The sequence below is a fragment of the Triticum aestivum genome, chromosome 2D, assembly GCF_018294505.1.
Source record: "Triticum aestivum cultivar Chinese Spring chromosome 2D, IWGSC CS RefSeq v2.1, whole genome shotgun sequence".
Taxonomy (NCBI): domain Eukaryota; kingdom Viridiplantae; phylum Streptophyta; class Magnoliopsida; order Poales; family Poaceae; genus Triticum; species Triticum aestivum.
This window is the reverse complement of record NC_057799.1, coordinates 595,222,990-595,248,745: the sequence shown is the minus strand read 5'-3', so window position 1 is coordinate 595,248,745 and position 25,756 is coordinate 595,222,990. Positions and strand designations below refer to the sequence as shown.

At 46.9% G+C, this 25,756-nt stretch overlaps 2 protein-coding genes across 2 annotated transcripts; both read right to left on the bottom strand.

Moving 5' to 3' along the window:
- Positions 1-11,523: 11,523 nt before the first annotated feature.
- Positions 11,524-14,847, bottom strand: LOC123056007 (DNA topoisomerase 1 beta-like). Its single transcript, XM_044479784.1, has 13 exons — positions 14,521-14,847; positions 14,417-14,476; positions 14,179-14,273; positions 13,893-14,049; positions 13,693-13,818; positions 13,360-13,440; positions 13,171-13,261; positions 12,906-13,039; positions 12,552-12,620; positions 12,381-12,470; positions 12,167-12,294; positions 11,903-12,077; positions 11,524-11,592 (listed from the first exon to the last, which is right to left on the bottom strand). Exons 1-13 carry the CDS (start codon positions 14,845-14,847, stop codon positions 11,524-11,526), a joined length of 1,602 nt encoding a protein of 533 aa, XP_044335719.1.
- An 8,439-nt stretch (positions 14,848-23,286) lies between these two features.
- Positions 23,287-24,276, bottom strand: LOC123050256 (auxin-induced protein 6B). Its single transcript, XM_044473080.1, has one exon. The coding sequence runs from the start codon at positions 24,177-24,179 to the stop codon at positions 23,721-23,723; it is 459 nt and encodes a 152-aa protein (XP_044329015.1). The 5' UTR covers positions 24,180-24,276; the 3' UTR covers positions 23,287-23,720.
- Between the last annotated feature and the right edge of the window lie 1,480 nt (positions 24,277-25,756).

Sequence of the window (25,756 nt, the reverse complement as noted above, 5' to 3'; positions counted from 1 at the left end):
ATGGTTCAATATTGAAGTGTTCCTAAAGAGGACGAAGGATGGACGGCCAATCATCCACAGGCACTGGCCTAAAGTTGCAAAGACCTTCAACATGAATGAAGGCTCAATATTCGCCTTCCGCTTCAGCAGTTTTCCAGATGAGATGCATCTGTCTATATACCGTCTATGATGCTAATTTCGAAAGGTTCTACATGTTGCATGTGGAACTTGCTGCTGTTGCAGTTGTGTAATGGGGTAGCTGAGTGCTGAAGCTATATCATGTTCTACTCTGATGTATTTCAATTATGAAATTCTGCTTCCTTAATATGGAAATGAAATATATTGTGTGCTTAATATGAAATGTCAATTAGATTAATAAATGGATTATGAATAATCAGATAATTAGCCTGCTAATGGCGAATTTGCCTGCTAATTGGGTTTTGTTATTGCAAACGGTTGTTGAAAAAATACCGTGGGCGATGACCTCAGGCAACGCACACAGTTTCTAGGAATAAACCATGTTAGATCAATGAACAATCACACATGACTTTCTCTTGAAAACTGTTTGCGTTAGGCCACCTTGCGCAAACGTTTACCACATAAAAACTGTGTGTGATGGACAGCATTTGCCACATAGTTTCTTCTATGGACCGTGTGTGATACATTCAATAACGCAAACGATTTAACGGAAAAATTGTGTGTGATGTACCTGTGAAAGGAAACGTTTTCCTTGGAGCGAATGTGTGGGATGTGCATACGAACGGAAATGTTTAGCGGGGACTAACTGTGTGGGATGTACTTGCGACCGGAAACAATTTTGCCGTATAATTGTATTTTTTTAGCTTTACTGTACGTATTTCCGTATTTGAGCGCTCGCCGGTCGCACATGACTTCATTTTGCCAAACGTGTGTGCCAGGAGGGCATATCCCCGACGGTTTCTGGATCGTGTGGGAAGGACCCTCCTATCGCCCACACTCACTTGGCGACGGTTCCAAATGTCGTCGCGGAAAGGGGTTAAAACCGTTTGTTTAGGACCGACGCGCACCAGTGCATGTTCCTTTGACTATGAGATTATGCAACTCCCGAATACCGGAGGAATACCTTGTGTGCTATCAAACGTCACAACGTAAATGGTGATTATAAAGATGCTCTACAGGTATCTCCGAAGTTGTTTTGTTGGGTTGGCATAGATCGAGATTAGGATTTGTCACTCCGAGTATCGGAGAGGTATCTCTGGGCCCTCTCGGTAATGCACATCATAATAAGCCTTGCAAGCAATGTGACTAATGAGTTAGTTGCGGGATGATGCATTACGGAATGAGTAAAGAGACTTGCCGGTAACGAGATTGAACTAGGTATGAAGATACCGACGATCGAATCTCGGGCAAGTAACATACCGATGACAAAGGGAATAACGTATGTTGTCATAACGGTTCGACCGATAAAGATCTTCGTAGAATATGTAGGAGCGAATATGAGCATCCAGGTTCCGCTATTGGTTATTGACCGGAGAGATGTCTCGGTCATGTCTACATAGTTCTCGAACCCGTAGGGTCCGCACGCTTAACGTTCGATGATGATTTGTATTATGAGTTATGTGATTTGGTGACCGAATATTGTTCGGAGTCCCGGATGAGATCAAGGACATGACGAGGAGTCTCGAAATGGTCGAGGGGTAAAGATGGATATATTGGACGATAGTATTCGGACACCGGAAGTGTTTCGGGATGTATCGGGTACGTATCGGAGTATCGGGGGGGTTACTGGAACCCCTCGGGGGAAGATATGGGCCATATGGGCCATAGGAGGGAGGCAAGGCAGCCCACAAGGGGCGGCGCCTCCCCCCCCCAGGGAAGGAGTCCGAATTGGACTAGGGGAGGGGGCGACGCCCCCCTTTCCTTCTCCTCCTCTCTCTCCTTCCCCCTTTCCCCTTCCGGTAAAAGGAAAGGGGGGGCGAATTGGACTAGGAGTCCAAGTGGGACTCCTCCCACTTGGCGCGCCCCAAGGCCGGCCTCCTCCCCTCTCCCTCCTTTATATACAGGGGCAGGAGGCACCTCTTAGACACAGAATTGTTCCAAGCCGTGTGCGGCGCCCCCCACCACAGTTTACGCCTCTGATCATATTCACGTAGTGCTTAGGCAAAGCCCTGCGCGGATAACTTCACCATCACCGTCACCACACCGTCGTGCTGGCAAAACTCTCCCTCGACACTTTGCTAGATCAAGAGTTCGAGGGACGTCATCGAGGTGAACGTGTGCAGAACTTGAAGGTGTCGTACGTTCGGTGGTTGATCGGTCGGAACGTGAAGAAGTTCGACTACATCAACCGCATTAACAAACGCTTCGGCTTTCGGACTATGAGTGTACGTGGACACACTCTCCCCCTCTCGTTGCTATGCATCTCCTAGATAGATCTTGCGTGAGCGTAGGAATTTTTTTTAAATTGCATGCTACGTTCCCCAACAACCCACATATTGTGATGCTGTGAAGGATAATCTTCAGGTCCGAGTGATAGATATCTATGCGTGCCCATCGATGTGGGGCACTCTAAGAGGCACTTTTAAATATCTCAATGATCGGGTTTGGGAGCAGGATAAAGGCTGCATGGGATAGCTGTTATCGGCAGGAGGCAAGGATGTCCTAATTAAAGCGGTGGCATAAGCTATCCGCATTTACTCTATGGTTTTTTTTAAGCTTTCCCGTGGTCTTTGTGAGCATATTAATGCGTTGAATAAATGAACAGAGACCACTGGGTAATTTTCAATTTGTTCTGCATACAGACTATTGATCACAAACAAATGAACAGAGAAAACTGCCTTGATGGAAGGAGTGGCACGTCCAACGCTAAGAAGGAAGCGCAAGAATGAACATCCCTATGGAAAATCTATGTACTAGCAAAACTTAAGGTTTTTATTTTGTGACTAGCGCGACACTCTTTGTCTACTGATAATCCGTAAGTGCATGGAGTATTGTAGCATTTTTCAAAGTAGAGGTGGTAAGTATGAAGTGTCGAACCCCAAAACCAACCGTAGGTAGAAATTGTATTCTCTAAAGTCTTATTTGTCAGATAGTACCCTATGTGCAATAAACATTGTTTTTGCTAAACTTTTTAGCGAGATAGTTTGCAAGTTTTGGAAAAAAAAGTGAGAAAGCAAGTGTGCAGTAGCAGTGATATGAGGTGTGGAATTGTCCCTAGGCAATTGGCTATGATACTAGAAAGGTAATCATAGTTACACTTTATACGTGGGAGAACTCTCTGCTAACGTACTATACATACTTGGAGTACACACGTATTTATGACTGAAACCCTAGCAACCATCTGTAAAGTACTTAATGATGGCTTTTCGTGATATAATAGAATTCTCTTCGTGCGCGTTCATGGGCCGGCTCACCAGCTGCTGCCATGAGCGCTAGTTGCCTTCTGCGGTGCTGAAGGCGTGGAACAGGCGCTTCCAGGACAGGGGTACCCATCCCGCGCAGTATGTGCTAAAAAGACAGGAAACGCGCACCCCGCACGCCCTTTTTGGTCCGGGCCAGGTGCGGGGCGGGGTGCCCCATTTTTTGGTTTTCCTTTTTTTGCTTCTTTAAATCAAAATTACAGATTTTGAACATGTTCTTGATTTTGATTTTTTTTCAAATTTTAAAAAATGTTCTGAAATTTCTTTCAGAATATTTTTTAGATTTCAAATTTTTTTCCAAGATATCAAAAATGATAATAGATTTCAAAAAAAGTTCTAAAAATATTCGCGAATTAAAAGAAGTTCATGAATTTAAAAATTGTTGGCTGATTTAAAAAAACTAAAAATTATTCCCAAAAATTCAAAAAAAATCCTAATTCAGAAATGTTCTTGAATTTCGAAAAATATTCCCCAAATTTCTATAAATGTTCACAGATTCAACAATTTCAAAAAATGGCCGCAGATTCAAGTGAAAATCTGTAATTCAAGAAATATTCCTAATTTTGGACAAATCACGAAATTCGATTTTTTCATGACTTTCAACTAGCAAATTTCAAAAAGGATCAGCATTTAAAAAATCCACGATTACAAAAAATATGTTGGCGAAATAAAAATAAAAATAAATAGACAAAACGGAAATAAAAATAAAAATGAAAAAGGAAACGAGAAAAAAAACCGAAAGTAAAACACGGAACCAAAAACCCGGTCCAAAAACAGCCGAACTGGGCCGGCCCTGTACCGTGCGTGCATATTGAGGGATGGTGCGGAATTGGACGGCCACGATCGGTGCAGCAGACACTTCCTCACCGCTCACAAAAAAAAAAAGCAGGTAACTTCCTCGGGTGTCTCACTCCGACACGCGCGGTCTCCTAAACGTTTTCCAGTACATATTGCGTGGCGCAGGTATAAAAAAACGTATTGTATTGCGTGCACGACGAGAGACATCGAGACCCGAATGATCTTCGTCCATCAACGAAGCTCCACCCGCCGAACTCAGATCAACCACTCCTTCCGTCGGTTCCCCCTCGATCGATCGAAACTCCGGCGGCCCCAGATCGATGGCGGCTGTGCTCCGGTCCACTGTCGGCCTCACGCTCCGGCGGGCCTCCCGCCTCTCCTCCTCCACCGGCGGCCCCGCGTCCGCCAGCACCAGGGTGGTAAGTATACTACCTAGCTAGCGCACCTTCGTCAGTTAGTTTTCTTCTGTAGCAAGTACTAGCAGTAAACTAATCTCGATCTGAATCTTTCGTACGTGCGCGTCTGCTGATTAACTCGTCCGGGTCTAATTTTCTCCAGCGGACGATGTACACCGGTGGGCAGCACGGCCGCTTCGACGATGGGCCACCCGGGTGAGTTCGTAATTACTGCTCGTACTAGTATGCTCAGTTTGATTATTTTATCGCCGGTTGAGCGCGTATACTGACGACTAGAGTCTATATACAGGGGGTGGCCGGATTTTTGCTTTCACTTCCTTGCCCTCGTCGGAATAGGTATGTTCACGTGTGCGATTGATTGGGCCGGGCCGCCGGGGCTCGTCGGATCACGAGGAGGACGAATCGGAGGACGAGGTAGGTAGAGAAGAACAAGACGAGACCTGTGGAGGATGGATTGTCGGACAAACCAACGCGCTTGTAATATACTAGCTCTGTTCCTAATAATGTAAGATTGAACTGCCAAAACGACTTACGTTAGAGAATAGAGATGTAATTTTTTTGTTAATTCAGACCTTTTCTGCGGGAGTTAATTCGTCCTACTACCGATTGTTACAGTATCTCACATCTAACTTTCTAATCACATGATTTAGAAATCAAGATTAATTTTCTTTGCTTTTTTATTAATTGATCTTGTTCATGCACGCCTCACTTTGTTAATTTTTTTGTCTCGGCTGCAAGTCCATCCCTGAATTGCAACTGGACCCGAAACTTTTTTTGTCGCAGTTTTAAGTCCACCCACAACTTGCAACTGATCTTATTTAGTCCCAATTGCAAGTCCACCCTTGACTCGCAAGTGGGCCCGATTTTTTCCCCGGTTACAAGTCCACCATCAGCTCACAACTAGACTCGACCTTTTTCCCCCAGTTGATAGTACTGGGTCACCATTTTGTCTCAGTTGCAAGTCTACCGTCAACTCGCAACTAGGCCCAACCTTTTTTGTCCCAGTTGTAAGTCCACCCTTGACTCATAACTGGGGCCCGATCTCTTTTTGTCCCAGTTGCAAGTCCACCGTCGACTCGCCACTAGGTCTAACATTTTTTTGTCCTAGTTGCAAGTCCACCCTCGACTCATGACTGGAGTGTGATCTTTTTTCTGTCCCAGTTGCAAGTCCACCCTTGACTCGCTACTGGTCCGACCATTTTTTTAGCGACAAGTCCACATGCGACTCGCAACTGGGACCCGACCTTTTTTTTTGCCTAAGTTGCAATCCCACCCTGCACTCGCAACTAGGGCCCGACCTTCTTTTTATCCCAGTTGCGAGTCCGTCCTCAACTTGCAACCTAGGCCCGACTTTTTTTTGTCTGAATTGCAAGTTCACCCTCAACTCGTAACTGGGATCCGACCTTTATTTTCCGAGTTGCGACAGAGTGGGTGCGTGACTTTTTCGGGGGCGACAAACAAAAAAACATCAATTGTAGTCCCGCTAAATCTTCAAGAGTTGTAATGCACTTGTTAATGTTGTAGGGATGAACTTCAGATATCGCTCATGAAATCCATCCGGTACCCAGCTTTTTTTTTGCTAGGCTTCTCTGTAGGTGCTTGCGTGGAGCTTGGTGTGGTTTTCAATTGTTGCAAAGGTGTTGATAAATGCCGGGCAGTATCCACATTTAAATCCCGGGTCTCTCCTACAATAGGAAAATGGAAACCAGATTCACCTGCACCTTGTAAAGTAGGTGATGGCGACTGACAATAATTAGGCTCTTCGTCAACATAATTCACCACATTATTTTCCTTGCTTGCATAATAGCCCATACCACGAGCATAACGACCTATATGTCATCTTCAAGAATTAATGTGCCATAAAGAAAAATATGACTAAAGCATGATGTAAAAATGCAAATAATAATATCTCACTAACCTTCATAGAGCGAAGCCAATTCATCATAGTATGGAAAGACTTATCTCGTCATTGGAGGGCACCCTTGCTGTTCTTATGAGCAGCAAATGCAGCCCAAACACTCGCTAGTGCATCTACCATCATTCTATCCTTATCCCATACAAAGCCACTTTCAGCTGTCAAATCTTTGACACTTCGATAAGCTATTTTCAAATCTTGCTCCAATTGCTTGACTTGGCTAGCATCAAATGACATGTTGGACTTGGTATTCAGTTGAAAAGTATTACTTGTCCATGCTTCCATGCTTCATTGCTCAATGCGTTGTGTGCAGACACATCATGATCTTTCAAGAGCTGACTAAGAGACAACTTCACTTCACGGCTCCATTTAGCTCCCAAACAAGTCCTCATGGTACGTAACGCTGATAAAAATTTGCTCAATTTCAGTTATACTAGTCCCATCAAGAAATGAGCAATACCTAGTCCTTATGTGCTTAGTTTGCAGTACCATTATTTAAAATTGGTGAAATACCTACATGCTGAGAAGGTAGTGAAGTCCATCAATTAGCTTCAATCTATACCTAATAATAAAGTGCTATTGATTTTGGCGGTACATCACCGAAATTGCCCTCAAAGTTGCAAAATATTACCCACCGATGCCACCTATAAGTGATAAAAAATAATTCACACAGGGGAATCCCTGCCTGGGCCGGCTCATACAGTAGGAACCTTCTATACTGCGCTCTGCGCATTGGGAGAAGATACAGCGCACCTGTTTGGGCCGCCCATGTCCGAGCGGCCTATTCTTTTCTTTTTTTCTTTTTTCTTTTCCATCTTTTTTTCTACTTTAAATAATTTGAGACTTAAAAAATCTTAAAATTAAAAAATGTGAATTTTAAAATAAAATGTTTAATAGAATTCACAAATATCTGTGGACTAGAAAATGTTCACGATTTTTAAAAAATGTTCCCATATTCAAAAAGTGTTCGCAATATTGAAAAAAAATCTGAAAAGTTTCATGATTTTTAAAAAAGTTCATGTATTAAAAAATATAAACGAAATTGAACAAAAAATCGCCAATTCAAAAAATGTTCATGAATTGAAAATTTTCCTAAAATTACAAAACTGTTCGTGACTTACAAAATAGTTTATTGATTCATAATATTTGCGGATTCAAAAAATGATCATGCATTTCAAAAAGTTCGTGAATTTCAAAAATTGTTCCACCAATTTCCAAATATATGTTCATCAATTGTAGAAATGTTCGCCTATTCAAGAAAAAATATTTCAGAAAATGTTCACCTTTTAAATCAAATGTTTGCAAATAGTATAAAATGTTCATGAATTCGATTTTTTCATGATTTTAGAAAATGTTTCAAAAACTGTAAAAAATGTTCAAGATTTCAGATATGTTCACAAGTTTAAAAAATGTTCATGATTTTTATAAATTATTCACGATTTCACGAAAATGAGAGTGATAGTGTATCTCAGTGATGCAGCAAAATAAGATCATGGTCATTGAAGATTATAAAAAAAAAATCTCTTACAACGCACTGGAACGGCTAGGTCAATTCCTCTCGATCGTTTCTTCGTCCAACTAATCTTCTTTTTTTGCATGATAATATGTGTCTCATTCATATCATAAAGGTCAAAGTACAAGTCATGTGAGGACCGACATGACAAAACTGAAAAGATAACATAACATCTCTGAGTTTGACACCAACGCCCGTCACCTGCCTCCGGCACCACCATAGCAGCCACCGAAGAAAAGAATGACGGATCACCTTCTCACCCGAGCCCGATGCAGCTCAATCGCTGATATGCAGCTTTGCGGACCTCCAAGGTGGCTCACCAAAAGTGAAGCCCTTGTCGTTGAACGAATCAGACCGGGGCAGCACCCCGGACACGCCATCGAACTCTATATTTGGCACCTCCGCCACGACTAAGACGCCGAAGGAGGAAACCATACCTGCCATCCACGAACCGCGAGCCCAGCACACGTTCCGTCTTCCAGATGTCGTCGATGCAGACCACAATCTACATCCGCTCCTGGACTACCTCCCAAGCTCCACGCCGACGCATCGTCGCAAACGACGGAGCCCGAGGACACAAATCCACCATGAGGATGCCGCCGCCGCCACGCCATCCTTACTTGAACATACTGGTTTTCAAGTCCATCCCCAACCATAGAACTGATGGCCTTGTCAGGGAAGGATCCGAAGAATTTTTATTCAACGCTGTCGTCATCATTACCGAAGCCAAGACGATGAACGGCCTAAAAACCTAGACTACGAGAGATAAAAACGATCCACACGCGTGGATCCGACGACCCCCGCACCACCGACGAGGTCGCTGTGGATGGGAGTAGCCGGAGAACGGCCCCGGAAGATTGGACGTCAGGAGCGAGAGACGTCACTTCGTCCGACTAATCTGGAACGCCGGTATACGAGGTATAGGGGGTGGCCAGATACGATTTGACTGTATCCAATCCGTATACCGGTTGGAAAATGGGAATTTTCCGCTGGGACCGGTGGGTCCGATCCGCATGCAGCGGCAACGGCCGTGATAGACGTCGTGCTCATCTTATTTGGCTTCTTCGCCGGATTCCTCTCAATCGAAACCCCCGCGCCCCATAATTCGAGTCTGCAACGAACCGCGCGCGGCGACAGATCCATGGCGGCGGCGGTCCGGTCAACGGCCGGCCTCGCGCTCCGGCCGGCCTCCCGCCTCTCCTCCGCCGCGCCCGCCAACTCCAGGGCGGTACGTAAGCTAGTGCACCTTCGCCTGTTGGTCTCTTTTTTCAGCACTAGTAATAGTAAAGTAAATCTCGATCTGAATCCCTCGTCCGGATTAATTATTCTGCAGCGGACGATGTTCACCGACGGGCCGCAGGGCGGCGCCGACGGGTGAGTTCGTGATCACTATGCTCAATTCTTTCTTGGATGATTATTTCTTGTCGCCGGTTGGGCGCGTGTACTGACGATCATACAACGCAGGGGGTGGCCGGATATTTGCTTTTCCTTCGTCGCCATGACAGGATCAATCATCTTCGCTTGGATTGCGTTTGATGGCGACGGGCCGGATGGGTGCATACGGGGACGAGGTGGAGGAGGACGACGAGGCAGATGAGCTAGTCGTGGATCGTGGAGTAGTTCAGGTAGACTAGTGCTTAATTTGTGCCTTGGCTATTTTCAGTTGTAAAGAAATCGTCGCCTGAATAATCAAACTATTACTCCCTCCGTCTCATAATATAAGAGCGTTTTTGACACTACACTAGTGTAAAAAACGCTCTTATATTATGGGACGGAGGGAGTATTATTCATTCCACGCGTCTTAGCACAATGGGAACAGAGAGTTTGATGAGTTCAGTCACCTAGCAAATTATTAAGAGTAAGCATTTCATATTTTCAATGGCTTGAATGCATACACATGGTGATACCATGGACCAATAAGTTTATTGCTCCCTCCGATCCATATTATTCCATCCAGTTCTAATTACCTACTAGATCTTTTTTCTAAAGACTAGAATTAGTAACAAATTACTGAAAATGCTAAAAAGAACTGTGCAAGTTTCAGTCCTTTTGACTTTTTTGAGTGAGGGAAAGGGGAAACATTTCTCAGTAAATACAACTATGATCAAATATTTCTAAAAAAAAACTGTGATCAAAACGAGAGCAAGCATAGTATGGCATCAAAAAGTTGCTATAAAGTAGGATGGCATCAATGTTTCGGTCTAGATGGTTTGTGCGGTACCTGCAGCCTCCACTTGTGGACCCGAGGTTATATATGTTACCAAGATCCTTGAGCAGGTCCCTTGAGGCATCCTCCTCCACCAGCACCATCCATTTTCAACTAAGTACCACAAATCATTTACCATGTGAGAGTTTTTGCATTCACAAGAAGATTTCAAAAGTACACGAAGAATAATGCATCCTCTTGAGAAAGGGACCCGTTGTTGGTGCCACCCGTCTCGGTCTAGATCTGGTCGGGACAGGGTGGTGGTCGACGGGTAGCTATGCCCTCAACGGTCCCCCTAGGAGGGTGGCCCTGGCAATGTTGTCAACGCTTGCATTGGCCGAGCCTTGATCTTGATCTAGAGGCTCCGATCCAATCGCGGTGGGCTTGGTAGTCAGTTTCCTTCAACGAGGTGTGATGGAATACCAATTGAAAGCTCTGCGCTTTGGTGCCGACATTGGCGGCACCTACGGGTGTTGCGTCCCTCCTAGGGGCACTATTGTGGCCTTGTGGGTGTTCTCCCTCACTTTGTTCGTGCTCCGAGTGAAAACTCGGTCTGTTCTAACGGATGTGGCAGCGATGCACTGTGTCATTACCCTCCTAGGGGCATCATCGAGGAATATAGGTTCCCTCTAGTTGTGGTGCGGGCGGCATTTTCGAGCAAAGCTTGGATCGTCACGCATTGCATCCCCGGTACTAGTGTTTGGTGGCTTGTTTTGCTTCCTCTCATTTACATATGGTGGGGGTGCGGCAATGAAGTCTGATGATTTATTCATGGAGAGGCGTGCTTGCTTTTGGTCCATACCTCAATTGTTGTTATTAGTTGTGGTTCCGCTACTCATGTGCTTTTGCTTGGTGGCATGCTGTGCATTTCTGCGTTATTGGGTTTTTTTTGTCTAGCTTTTTATTTGAATGGCTTTGTAAGAGTGTTTTCTCAACACGCTGTATCAATCGACCTTATGGCTTTGTCTATAAAGCAAGACGAAAGCCGGCTTCGAGAGAGAAGTTGTACAAGGCTTAATCGCTGCCAAGAAACACAAGCCAGAAAACACAATATGCATACTTGCCGCTCATAGAACCATGCACGCTAAAACAATAAATTTATGTATTACATTTCAAACTGTTTGTACAAGAAAGAGCCATCTCTACTGGATGGAACAGTAACAATCTACTCTACTGGTCGAGCTAGTCTTTGTCCTCACAGAGTGACCACTGGCCGTTGGCCAATATGAGCCTAGTTCCTGGACTCTCTAAAAAAACATGATCCTGGACATACCGATTGACCAGACAGCAGACAACCCTTAGAATCTGAAATCTGGGTCGACATCCATCGCCCATGCAAATTTCTCCAGAATTGTCTTGGTGAAAATCTGTCACAAAAATAGCCAATCCAAACAGCTTGTTAAGGACTGTAAAATGCTAGTAACAATTAAACAAGTAGTCATTTGAAATAATAGAGCAAAGCACACGTATGGCACACAACTAATTTGATGGCTGCAGTGTAGTTAATTAAACTTTGAAACATCGTAGGAAGCTTAATTTCTATCAGACGAATTGGGTTCTATATGCATAGAGTTAGAGACATATGAACATGAGCAGTACGATCATGCACTCGCGAGGTTAATAGCTATGCGGATAACTCATAATAGAGGCAAGAAGTAGTCCCTCAAACTACGGTACCTTATCCCTGTCAATAGGAACTTCATGGGTTTTGCACCACGCCACAGTAATTCTAGGATCAAGGTAGTTGATCTTTGATGTGCCTAGTGCCACCGTCTTCAAATCTTCTTTGTTGTTCTTGTGGTTATCCGTTTCCACTATCCTAGTTTCAACCTGAGATAACTTCTTCTGCAACCTGCAAATTTAGATTATGTATGAGATTGTCTCCATTCTTTGATCAGACAAGTACAGAAAGAAAATGATATATCTGTGTCTGAGATGTACATTTCAGGGGTCAATTTTCTCCTTCGCTTCGCATCTCCATCAGAGCCTACAAGCTTTCGTTTCTTCACTTTTTTAGACAAAAGTTTATTTGCTTTCTCCAATTCTACGTTCAACTGATCCCTCTGAGCCTGGAGAACGAAATAAAACAATGACAAAAAGTTTGCGGGCCGAGCACAAATCTGAGATAATTAACCATCTGGGGGCAACAACCAACCGTTAATTCATCAATCTTTTCATTCAACTTATTCATCTGGGAATCATGTGATTTTGGGACAGCACGCTGATGGTTACAGATTATAGCAACCTGAGTAAATGAGAAACATCGTTGAGTCAAGAATAGTTATGATGCAAGTTTTCTTCCTCAAGAGTGAGTGAAAGCTTTTACCTCTTTGTTTGCTCGTTGATAGACTTTAGCTTTTTCATCAACGGTTCCATCTGTTGTTTCTTTGTTCAACTGTAACACGATCGCACGTATATTTATTCCGATCAGAAATATATTACGACATAACATGCTAGTCACATTAGACATGATAACATTACACATTCTATTTTGGGAATATAGTAAGGAAGTAGATAACAGGGTTATCTGAAGCTATGAATGATACAAAAACAAAACAGTACGACAGAGGCTCCTAAAATGTTTTACTTGTGACGTACTTGAGGCAATAACTTTATCGAGCCTAAACAGTACTGCAACATAATGATGGAGAGCAGAGAGTGAAATTTGCATTCAACTTACGATGGTGTCCAAAGTGATGGAAGCATTGTATGTACGAAAGACTTTTGCAGTCAGGCCAGGCATTAAGTCCTTGAGATGAGCATTTAGTTTAGTTGTATCAAGCTTGTCAAAGACATGTCCTCCCTTCTTTTTACCTAGAAAACCAATACATGAAAAAGATGTAAATAATACTCCTCAGAAGGGATTACTTGACAAGTAATAGTTGACAAGTAGTTAATACTCCTCAGAAGAGATGGACGGATGGGAAAATAGCATTGCGAGATACCTGCACAGAATTCCTTAATCGCCTCGTATACAGCTAGTTCAACCTCTACAGTGTTATAGTATCTTATAGAATCTTTACCAAGAAAGTCAAACTGAAAAGGCAATGAGCAAATATCAGATAAACATTAGTAGAAATTAATTCCTCATAGTGAGCAACAATCAAGAATATATAAAGAATGAAGATCAAGACCTGAAGCTTGTTTGGAGGCAAACAAGTAACATTTTCAACCTTCAGTGTACAACAACCAACAGTATCTGCCTCATCCTCATCCTGAAAAGGATTGAAGTAGCTTTATAGCATAGGTCAACGAATCTCAAAGCTAATTATATAGAGATTAACAAAAAAAACTATACACAGATGTATGATGAAAGGACTAGATTTTTGATAAAGAACTAATGATTATCGTGCAAAAGCAGAACAATTTATGCAGCAGCTTATATATATGGGTACAGTACATTGCCAACAAAAATTGTGTCCCAACATTGTAGAATAAAAGGGAAATAGTATTTGATGACGATATACCTTTTCATCGCCTGCCCTGAGGGCTAGTTTATCTATAAGGTATGTTGCCACTGCAATTTGTTTCTTCCTCTGATCTTTGCTCCTGAAATCCTTGGTGTAATTTGCCCGAATACTGCGTATGTAATCCTGCCATGGCCATAGAAGGATAATTATTACACAGGACACAAAAGCTCTATGCATCACAAAACAAACTTTCTCACCTTCAGTTTCCGGGCCTTCTCATATTTCTCCTTGTCACTCTGTCGCTTTAGTGAGCTGCTTGCGGCAAGGAAAACATACTTGATATCTTTTTCGTTTATCGGATCATTCCAACAGGCCAACCATGTAACAGTATTGTCATGTTTGACTTCTTTCCAGCTGCAGAACACATGACCAATAAACAATATATACTTGTTAAAATTACTTCATCAGTTTCAAAGAAAAAAATATTCCTTCACAAATAGTATTTTCCAATTTTTAACATCAGTAACTTCAATTTTAAGGTACCTTTCTCCAGGTATAGGGCACACTGGGACGGGAGCCTCTTCTCCGATGTTTATTGTAATATCACTTGGTCGGATGCGTCGCTTCAATCTTCCCATCTAAAACAATTAAACAGAGAGCCTTAAATTGAATTCCCTTACTTGAAACAGAATAAAGATATACTCCCTCTGATCCATAATAAGTGTCACAGCTTTAAACTAAGGTTGAACTGGTATGTGATTACATGTTTGCAAATCTGTACCTTTGGATGCTCTCCACGTCCCCTGAACAAGCCAGGTGGTTCTACTCTGAAATTGCCAACCTGAAATAAGCAAATATGATTAGAGTAGTGGAATATGTGTAAACACTGTAGAGGTTGGTTAATGCAATCGGTCTCTCATCCTCAGAATCACCATCTGGCATGGCACCTTTTCTATCGATTCTCTTTGATTTCCTCTCACAAACTTCCATCCTTAATGCAATTGGTTTGTCATCGTCTGGATCATCCGAGATGAGGACATCCTCCACACGAAGTCTTTTCAGTTTACTCTTCTGACATTGTTGTCCAAGACCGTTTGGCTTCACTGCATTTCCTGATGAGCAGGTGGGGGTGGGCATGTTCTTCTTCATAGTGGCACTTGACCTCTTGAAGGAAATTGGACCGGCAATTTCATCGCCGTTTAGAGACGGCATGTTCTTCGTCGTGATGCAGGAACGATGCCAGCCAAAGTACACTGCAAAGCTAGCACGGTTCACCCATGTAAGCAAACTGCATCACCTGGTACGCTGTCGCTTATTTCACTTTGTACCAGGCTTGACACAATAATTTGGCAAATTAAAAAAAAGGCTTGACACAATAACATTACACTTTGCATATTTTTTTTCAAACCATGACTTTAGTTTTCATCAGGTTAATTTCGTTACAACATAGTACAAGTCTAAAAATCTGAAAAATGTCATACATGTGCATATCTGAAAAATCTGAAACATAGCCGTCATCTCGGAGCTAATTAAAGCGAGTCCGACCTAATTACATACAGTCGCAACAACGGGTGGCTAATCTCGTTTTTTCTTTGAGGTAGGCTAATCTTGTTTCGCCCTAAGCAACACGTACGGCCGCGGCGGCGATCCTTGAGCCAACGGCAGCCGGAGGCCGGAGCCAAACGGAAGACGTGGATGACAGGGAGGGAGAGACGCTACGTACCTAGCTCTAGCTACGCGCGAACGTCGGCCCTGATCCCGGCCTTCCCTAGTTAATTAATTAGGTTTAAGGCTCCTCGATTGTGCGCGCTCCTTCCCGGCGCTTATATATCAAGCCTTGCACAAACCTGATTTGAATCTAGTACAAGTACAATATTTTTTCTTTTGAAAGAAACAATACATATAGTTCTACACCGCTTGCCAAACAAGAAAGACGCCTATTTTTCCCAATAGACAAGCAAAGCTCCCCAAAAAAACAGGCTCCGGTAGTTAAGCATCGACCGACCGGCGAGTACGTACGTCTGCAATCCCGTTGTCTTCCTTCCGGCGCCGACCAATTTACGACTAGTTGCGGATCTATTTCTCTTGTTGGTATTGATAACGAACCCTAACTCTTGTATACCTGGACTGATCTGGTCTCTACTACTCCCTCTCGTTCAATCTAAGACAAGCTTTTCGGAACTGAGGTAATGTATAATTTTCTATGAAACAATGTTATCGCGTCTACGTTCTATACCTAGGACTAAATGACTAGTTTCTGCTTCTGATAGGATGGCCAAACCAAGCGCCGCCTCCTCTCCAACGAGGAAGATGAACATCACAGGATCAAAACACAGTAAAAAACACACGGTTCAAGCCTGGTCTTTACATCAACGGTTATGAATACAACATATACATGAGTGGAGACGGCTAGGGATATGCCACCCAAACCTGGTCTTTAATTACGAAACGTACCTTCTTTCATGCCAATTACAGCGGGTTTTCCAACAGGCCATACAAGGAGCTCTAGGAACTCTGAATAGTTGTTTAAATACCGAGTTACATTTCTGTACGATTGGTGCTAATATTGGCATTCTCGGGTCCCTGGATGCTGTGGTAGGGTCCTCGTATGTGTTATGTGGTCGCGATCATATTGCTGATTTGCTGCTCTGATCGTGTACCGAGGCCCTCATTTTGTTGCCTTGTGCCTGATGGTTTTGTTATGCCTGTTGCACAATCCCTTTGAGTCGTTGCGTAGAGTCATCAGAAAATCAGTGTTCCAAGGAGCATGTTATTAGACTAAGTATATATTAGATATACGTGTTGTAACACAACTTGTATTTGTACGGTTCCTTCTTATAAATATATGACAGCCGTACTCATCAAGGATATCGAGCATTGTTCCAAACCCTAATCTGTTTAACATGGTATCAGACGACGCGTTCGGTCCGCGCCGTGCTTCCGCTTCCTCTGCCGCCGCCGCGTCGGCCTTCGCCGCCGCGCCGCCTCCGTCAACCCTGGCGACGGAATCGCCGTTCATGGCGTCTACCCCGCTTGCCTGGGCCCGTCCGTCCGCATCGGGGTCGCGTCCTCCAGCGCCCCGATCGCCCGCGCCTTCGATCGCCCGTGATGCCGCTCTGGTGTCGCACGCGTTTGATCCCGCGCAGCTACCTTACGGCGCCGCTGCGAACTCTGCTGCGCCGCCGGCCTCAGGCCCTCGTGGCACTCCCGTCCAGATGCCGTACGGTGGGCCGTATTCAGCGCCGTACGTCGCGCCGTCGTCGCCGTATGTCGCGCCGGCACCGTATGCTTCGTCCTCCGCGGTGCCCTACGAGGCGCCGTATGGCGCGCCCTACGCTGTCTCTGTGCCGCACGTCGCGTCGCTGCAGCCCTACGGCGTACCTCCTACGGCGCCCTACGGTCATCACCAACACTACCGTACGTCTCCGTCGGCCGATGCGCTGATTCCGTACAGTGCTCCTCCGACGTATGACTCGCAGCTCTCCGCATCGGTGGCTGAACCAGGACCTTTCCACTTCGCTCACCTGGTGACGGTGAAGATCTCTGCTGACAACTACCTTCTGTGGCGCGCTCAGGTGTTGCCGCTGATGCGTAGTCACTACCTTGAGGGGTATGTCGATGGTACGCTGCCGTGTCCCCCGGCCATGGTTCCGGTACCCTCGGCCGCTGGTGGCTCCGTCATGGTGTCCAACCCTGCTCATCGTCGATGGATCGCTCAGGATCAAGCTATTCTGGGTGCTATTCAGTCCTCGCTCACACCCTCCGTGGCCGGCATGGTGGTCTTTGCCGCGACGTCGAGGGATGCATGGGCCACGCTCGACTCCAGCTTTTCCTCGCAATCGCTGGCCCGTTCCTCTGCCATTCGTAACCAGCTTGGTGAGGTCAAGAAAAATGACCTCTCCGTCATGGCCTTCTTCAACAAGGTCAAAAGTTTGGCTGATACACTGTCATCTATTGGGAAGCCTCTTCGTGATGAGGAGTTTACTTCGTTCATTCTCAATGGGCTTGATGAGGACTATGATTCTCTCGTTGAAAACATTAATGGACGTGACACACCGATGCCGCCTCGCGATCTCTATGCACGCCTTCTCAACACCGAACAGAGGCTCGCTACTCGCCGCTCCGTTGGCGTCTACACGGAGGGCCCTTCTGCGAACGCTGCTCTCCGCGGGGGCGCCCGCGGTGCCAAGCAGAAGGCGCCGCCGACCTCAGGCAACCAGCCCCGTCCGCCCGCTCCACCTCCGACGGCTGGCCGCAAGCGGCTCCACTGCGAGGCATGTGGTGGTGGGGTTGAGTGTCAACTCTGCGGCATCGAGGGGCACTTGGCGTCTCGCTGCCATCGTCGCTTTAAACGAGATTTTCTTGGCATTGGGAACAATGGGAAGGGCAATGAGAAGCAAGCTGCTCTCGCTACACTGGATCCCGGGTTCACTCCTTCATATTCGGTGGATCCTGCCTGGTACATGGATACGGGCGCTACGGACCATTTGACGAGTCAGCTTGACAAGCTGGCCACTCGCCAGCCCTACACCGGTCACGATCAGGTCCGCACGGCCAATGGATCAGGTATGCCCATCTCACATGTTGGTCAGGCATCTCTTCTTTCACGTACCACTAAAACCTTGCATCTGCTTGATGTCCTTCATGTTCCCTCAGTCACACGTAGTTTACTCTCGGTTCCTAAATTAACTCGTGACAACAATGTGTTTGTTGAGTTTCACCCTTTCCATTTTTTTGTTAAGGACCGGGACACGAGGGACGTTCTTCTTAGTGGTCGAGCTCGCGACGGCTTATACGCACTTGATGTGCCACGAGTCTCTCAAGTTTTCAGTGGTGTTCGGGTGTCGTCGTCGAAGTGGCACTCTCGCCTTGGCCACCCCGCTACTCCCATTGTGCGCCATGTGCTTCATCGCCATCATCTTCCTGTTGAGTCGAGTAATAAGGAGTTTCTAGTGTGTGATGCTTGTCAACAAGGCAAGAGTCATCAGTTTCCTTTTTCTGTATCAAGTCGTGTTGTCACGGCTCCTCTTGAGCTTGTGTTTTCAGACGTGTGGGGCTATGCCCAAACTTCTGTTAGTGGTCACAACTATTATGTCAGTTTCATCGATGCTTTCAGTCGCTTTACTTGGATTTATCTTATTAAGCGCAAATCTGATGTGTTTCATGTCTTTATGCAATTTCAAGCACATGTTGAACGATTGCTTAAGCACAAAATTATCCATGTTCAATCAGACTGGGGGGTGAGTATCGTAACCTTAACACCTTCTTTCAGAAGCTTGGCATCTCACACCATGTGTCTTGTCCTCATACACATCAGCAGAACGGTGCAGCTGAGCGCAAACACCGTCACATAGTTGAAACTGGCCTGACACTTCTTGCACATGCCTATGTCCCGTTTCGGTTCTGGAGCGATGCTTTTGTTACTGCCTGTTTTTTGATAAACAGGATTCCCACACGACGCCTTCACATGAAGTCTCCACTCGAAGTGTTGCTTAATGAAACTCCAAATTACTCCCTCCTCAAAGTGTTCGGCTGTGCGTGTTGGCCGGATCTTCGTCCGTACAATAAGCATAAACTTGAGTATCGATCTAAACAATGTGTGTTTCTTGGGTACAGTCCCCTCCACAAGGGTTACAAGTGTCTTCACATCCCGTCAAATCGTGTTTACATTTCTCGTGATGTTGTGTTCGATGAGACTGTCTTCCCGTTTTCCACGCTTACATCACCCACCGATACTCCCGTCACTGAGTTGCATTCTTTTCCAGTTTTGCCTGATCAATTTGTGGATGCTGCATATTCTCCTCTGTTGTTGCCTAACCATGGTGCGGGGACTGGACGAGGCGCTCGACTTGAGCTTCTGGATGATGATATGGCTACAACTGCGCCAGTTGCTGCCACGCCGGATGAGGCGCTAGACGAGCCTGCCCCCGCCACTACCCCGCTTGACCCCGACGTCGATCACGCGTGCATGCCCCATGCACGAGGATCCGACGGGGTGACCAAGTCGCCGGGGCCAGCGGCCTCGCTGTCGCCTGGGCCGGCCGAACCTGCGGAGCTGTCGGCCGGGCCGGCTGGACCCGCGGCGCTCTCCCCTGAGCCGAAGGCCTCGCAGGTCACCGAGTCTTCGTCGCCTGGTCCGTCGACGCCGATCACGCCCGGTCTGTCTTCGCCGACCCTGACCGTGCCACCGGATGCGCCTGCTGACTCGCCCGCCGGTGCGTCCTCCTCGCCGCTGATGGATAGTGGCTCCTCTGGTATGGCAGCTCCAGCGCCACCTCCGCCTGTCGTCCTGCGTCCCCATACTCGCAGCAAAAGTGGCATCTTCCAACCGAAGAAGCGCACTGACGGCACTGTCGCGTGGCTTGCGGCCTGTGTGGCACATGCTTAGGCTGACCCTACGACTGAACCACGACATTTTCGAGCGGCGCTTGGCATCCCGCATTGGCGTGCTGCGATAAAGCAGGAGATTCATGCCCTTCAAAGAAACAACACTTGGCGTCTTGTTCCACCTCCATCTGGTGTTAATATCATTGACTCTAAATGGGTATTCAAGGTGAAGAAACATGCTGATGGCTCCATTGAGAGGTACAAGGCACGCCTGGTTGCCAAGGGGTTCAAACAACGGTATGGCATTGATTATGAAGACACATTCAGTCCTGTTATTAAACCAACTACTATTCGTGTTCTTCTCTCTTTGGTTGTTACTCGCGGATGGTCGCTTCGACAGCTTGATGTTCAGAATGCCTTTCTCCATGGAGTTCTGGAAGAAGAGGTTTATATGCGTCAGCCGCCAGGTTTTGTTGACCCTGCTCAGCCACATCATTTATGTCGTCTTGTCAAAGCTCTCTACGGTTTGAAGCAGGCCCCGCGTGCATGGCATGCCCGTCTTGGCGCTGCTCTTCGTGCGCATGGGTTTGTTCCCTCTACAGCAGACACGTCTCTGTTTATTCTACAGTGACCTGAGGTGACTATGTACATTCTGGTATATGTTGATGACATCATCCTTGTCAGTTCGTCTGCTTCTGCTACAGACCGGCTTGTGTCCTCTCTTGGTGCTGAGTTTGCTGTTAAGGATCTTGGGAGACTGCATTATTTTCTGGGCCTAGAGGTTCTTCATTCTGATGGTGGCTTGACTCTTACTCAGAAGAAGTACTCTCAGGATCTCCTGCGTCGTGCCGGTATGTTGCAGTGCAAGTCTGCTACGACTCCCATGTCTGCCACAGACAAACTGACAGCTCTTGCTGGTGACTTGCTTGCTCCTGAGGATGCCACAGAGTACCGCAGCATTGTGGGTGGACTGCAGTACTTGCTCATTACTCGACCAGACATATCATTTGCAGTTAACCGTGTGTGTCAGTATCTTCATGCACCACGTGATTCTCACTGGTCAGCTGTTAAGCGCATCTTGCGCTATGTTCGTCACACTGGTTCATATGGTCTCCATCTTCAGCCTGCGCGTTCTGGACTGATCTCAGCATTCTCTGATGCCGACTGGGCTGGTTGTCCTGATGATCGGCGATCCACGGGGGGACATGCTGTGTTCTTTGGGCCTAACTTGATCGCCTGGCAAGCTCGCAAGCAAGCTACGGTGTCTCGGAGTAGTACCGAAGCTGAGTACAAAGCTGTTGCTAATGCCACAGCTGAGATCATGTGGGTGCAGTCATTGCTTCGAGAGTTGAAGGTCTCCCCAACTCAGCCGCATGTTCTTTGGTGTGATAACATTGGTGCAACATACCTTTCATCCAATCCAGTATTTCATGCCCGAACGAAGCACATCGAAGTTGACTATCATTTTATGAGGGAACGTGTTGCTCAGAAGCTCCTTCAGATTAAGTTTGTTTCTTCGAAGGATCAGCTTGCTGATATTTTCACTAAACCCTTGCCCTTGCCTTCTTTTGAAGGATGTCGTTGCAATCTTAACCTTTTGAGTGTTTCAGGACATAGTTAAGATTGAGGGAGGGTGTTAGACTAAGTATATATTAGATATACGTGTTGTAACACAACTTGTATTTGGACGGTTCCCTCTTATAAATATATGACAGCCGTACCCATCAAGGGTATCGAGCATTGTTCCAAACCCTAATCTGTTTAACACATGTCACTTTTCATATACGTGATTTTCATTCAGTTTTGGGCTCTGCTGTGGTGAAGTCCTTTCTCAAACAAGCTCCGTGCCTGGGACATGACATACATGCGGGGGCCCTTGGTGCTCAGGACAGCATGCACCATCACCCACTCATCGGCCGTCACGTATGCACGGCCGGGCCTGCCACCACGTACAGGAGGTCAGGAGCTCACGCGAGAGGCGGCCATTCGCAACCGTCAAAAACCAGCATGCACCTACGTACGTACTCCAACAAGCAAAAGTAGAACCGGTCGCCGTCAGCCAAACCCGGCCCGTGAACCGCACACGCCGGCCGCCTCCCTCCCCAGGTCCGTAACCTCCGTACGGCGAAAGGGAAAGCTACTAGAAGCAACAAACGGACGGGGCCGGCGGCAAAGGACCACGGACGGCCGGACCCGGACGGGACGGAGGCGGGCGACCGCCGGTGGTGGGCCGGGCACCAAGTATCATCACACATGGGTCCGGGCCCGCCGCCCACATGCGCCCGGGCCTGTCTGTCCCTGTTCTCACCAGCGGCAGACCGGCCCACAGTAAAAAGGAGGAGCGCACCTGCTAGAGAGAGAAAGAGCAGAGTTCACGGGCCACCTGGGACTCTGCGTCAGTCTCACCCTCTGTACACACAGAGGTTGAGGCTTTATTAGGACGTTAATTCCTTTGGATAATTTGATTAGCAGGCGCCACCGCGGTCGAGCGGCTGGCCCTCTCTGCTCTTCCATGATTGAATTGCTTGGTGCTGTGTCTTTCCAGGCTGCTACCCTGATCCAATCTCTTTCTATCAGGCCAGGGAGGGAGAAGATAGAAAGATGCGAGATTCCGGCTTACCACCATGTTTAGCAACCCCTAAAAATGTCATCCATTGCTACCCAGAAAGTTGCTGCGCCGTGGTCGGCGCTTTGTGGAAAGGCCGACGTTATGCTCGTCAGGATTCCATACAAACCGCCGCCGTGCATGGTGACTGAACACTTTTGAGAGAGCGTGACGGTGATCTCCCCAGAAAGAGAGAGGCCCTGACATCCGATCCTACATGCCATGCGAGGCATCACCCTGAGGCCTTGCACTGGCCATACCGTAATCTCGGGCAGGAGAGAAAAATTCTGAAAAATACTTAGTTGACTGCACAATAGCGGTTGCGATTCGGGAAATGCTACTGCTACTTATGTTGATTGTTGCAGTTGCAGGACGAATTATTGCCAATAATAGATGATAATTCGAGCTGGTAGCGGGTGGTGGATGGTTGTTCCATGATCATTGCCACCAGCCTAGCGACAGCGTGAACACACATATTCTACTACCCGTAAAGCTTCCAACCCCCATTAATTAAACCATGCAAGTTCAAATCTTCTTCAAGCTTGCCCTACCACATGCAGTTCAGAAAGGCAAACCAGTACCCATCTGCACTTCTGAGTAGAATACAGTTTTCTCAGAGAACGGTGCGTACGACTCTCTGCGGAAACCAAGAGAAATTTGAAATCTCAACATCACACAACGGTGAGTAGTACTGACTAGCAGTACAAAGAACTAGAGTAGGTAGTAGAAATGTTTCACTTCAATTCACTTGCAATGCGGCCGAATCGCCGTAGCACGGGCTACTAGCTATTTACAACGGTGAATTATTCGGTAAGTGAAGGAAAAATAATCAAGAAGAAGAAGAAAGAATAAATCCCTGGCACTACTAAGTAATTTTCCTGCCCGGATTTGACAAGGGAGTGAATGGATGGCTAGACCGACCCGGGCGTCTCAAGGCCCGGAGGTTCCTCAGCCATCTCACTTCGCCGCCTCCTGCCGGCCGCTCACGACCTCTCGCTCCGTCCCGGCGGCTCTGCTCCGCCCGGCGACAATGGAGGGAGGGAGAGGGAAACAAAAATAAACAACCAAAAAAAAAACACGACGGCCACTACCACCACAATGGCGTGGAGCGCGCGCGCGGCTGGCCGGCCGGCCGGCCTAGCTCGGAGTGGAGTCACCAGACGAACTTGTCGGAGGAGATGCCGCGGAGGAGCGGGAGCGCGTCGCCGGCGGCCGCGCAGCAGCACGAGTAGGCGCCGCTCTTGATGTCCTCCAGGGTGAAGAACCGCGCGGCGGACGAGGAGGAGGAGAGGTGGCGGAGCACGTGCTCGAAGAGGCCCTCGTCGCAGGGGAGCGCGATGGGGCCGCACGCGCCGGAGGCGCCCGACGGGAACCCGTACTCCTCCTCCGCCTGCCGGAGCAGCTCCCGGAAGACGGGGTGGTTCAGGTGCGCCGCGCGCACCACGAACCGCCGCGATGAGCCGCCCACGCACACCGCCACGTGCCCCGCCGGCACCGACACCGCGCCGCCCCCGCCGCCGCCGGCCGCCGTGCGCGCCGCGGCGCGGGACCGCCACCGCCGCAGCGTCTGCCGGAGCCAGACGATGTTGCGGATCTTGCTGCATTTCGCCATCGGCAGTTGAGGGACTGGGCTGAGCTGCTGTGCTGCCTGCTGGTCTGCTGTTGTTGGGTGGGGAGAGGAGGAGGAGCTGGTGGAATGGAGCTGGCTTCCCGTAGGTGGCGGGGTAGGAGGCTTTATAGGAGGGAGGGAGGGAGGGAGATGCTGGACTTGGGTTCGTAGTCCAGTTGGCCTCGAATAAATAATCTGTGCTGTGTGAAGGGGACGGGACTTCATTCCTACATTTTCCGGGAGAAAAAAAGAGAGCATAAGCTCCGGTTTTTAAATATATACACATTTTCAGTTGAAATATTTTATACTCACAAATGAAGGTCGTTAGTGACCATTGTTTGTCACGACATTTTCTTAAGATAGGTTCAGCAGACTTTGAAACCTAAAAGTTGTACGCTTTCTTCATAAATACATAACATATCTATGGAAACAATATTGCCCACAAATATACTGCTGTATTTAGTGCTCCAAATACAAAAATATAAGCATGTTGATGCTTTTATAACCATGACAAATATTCAAACCTATTTTGCATTTCTATATGCATGTACCGAAAATAGTATCCCATGGTAAAAAAGACTTAAATTATGGATGAGGTATTCTCTTTATCAAGTTCAATGTTTCCTTGTGTATGTCCACGCCAAGTAATCTTTGCAATCCCTCATCAATAGAGAGTTGATGAATTTTTGCGAATAAGACTCTCAATTTTGTATTAAAGACTTCCAACGATATATGACATTCCAAAAAAAGGACAACCTGGTTACCAGTGAACCAGACACATTTAATCTACAGGACGACCTAGCGAAAGGCAAGCTAATATCGCCTCCTTGACATTGTATCTCGCGGTCGAGAAGTCATCGTGTTAAGGTCCAGCTGGATCAACGCCATGGAAAAGAAATAATCACCGTAGAAGCCTTCTGTAGATCGGAAACCCCAAAGCTAAACCATCTCCTAAACAAGACTTCTGCAATTTCGTCATTTGCGACCGACAGGAAGCATGAACAAATAGACAATGATATGTCGCGTCAGGGAGACATCCCAGGGCGGCGAGGCAGAAACCTCGTCGTTACCGCAAAAATGGTGGGGGCATCATACCAATCACCAAGGGTAGCGTTTCGCCATCGATGTCGCTGACAGCCCTCAGAACCACCACTTAAAGAGCGAGAAGAAGATGGCAATTACCTTGATACCAATATGAAGACGCATTAAGCGATCACCAGATCCCAGGGACTTCAAACAAATGTATGCAAAAACCTTCCAGATCCAACACTAGTAGCCAAGACAACCACCGTTTCGATGAGAGATCTAGAGAAAACTTATTTGTCGGCACCATCGCCACCACCGGAGTCAAAGTCATTGACAAACAAAACCTAGCTAATATAACTACTCAGGGCACTTGAAAACAAAGTCTCGATGTTTTAATCCCTCTCACCGCCGTAGGAGCTGCAGGCGGAGGCGAGCGAACCTCGGTGACAGTGACAGCAAAATCCGAGGTGCCTGCTTGTTCTTCTCTTTGTGTTTGACATGGCCCGCTTGCACCTCTCACGGGATCGCCTATCGTGGCTAGGATTTTATAGGAG

Coding starts and splice junctions, on each gene's coding strand:
- LOC123056007 (XM_044479784.1), bottom strand. CDS start 14,847: ATGCCGTCTCTAAACGGCGATGAAATTGCCGGTCCAATTTCCTTCAAG. Junction 12,295..12,380: donor AAAAGATTGATGAATTAACG/GTTGGTTGTTGC, acceptor TTCGTTCTCCAG/GCTCAGAGGGATCAGTTGAA. Junction 11,593..11,902: donor TTCCTATTGACAGGGATAAG/GTACCGTAGTTT, acceptor TTTTTGTGACAG/ATTTTCACCAAGACAATTCT.
- LOC123050256 (XM_044473080.1), bottom strand. CDS start 24,179: ATGGCGAAATGCAGCAAGATCCGCAACATCGTCTGGCTCCGGCAGACG.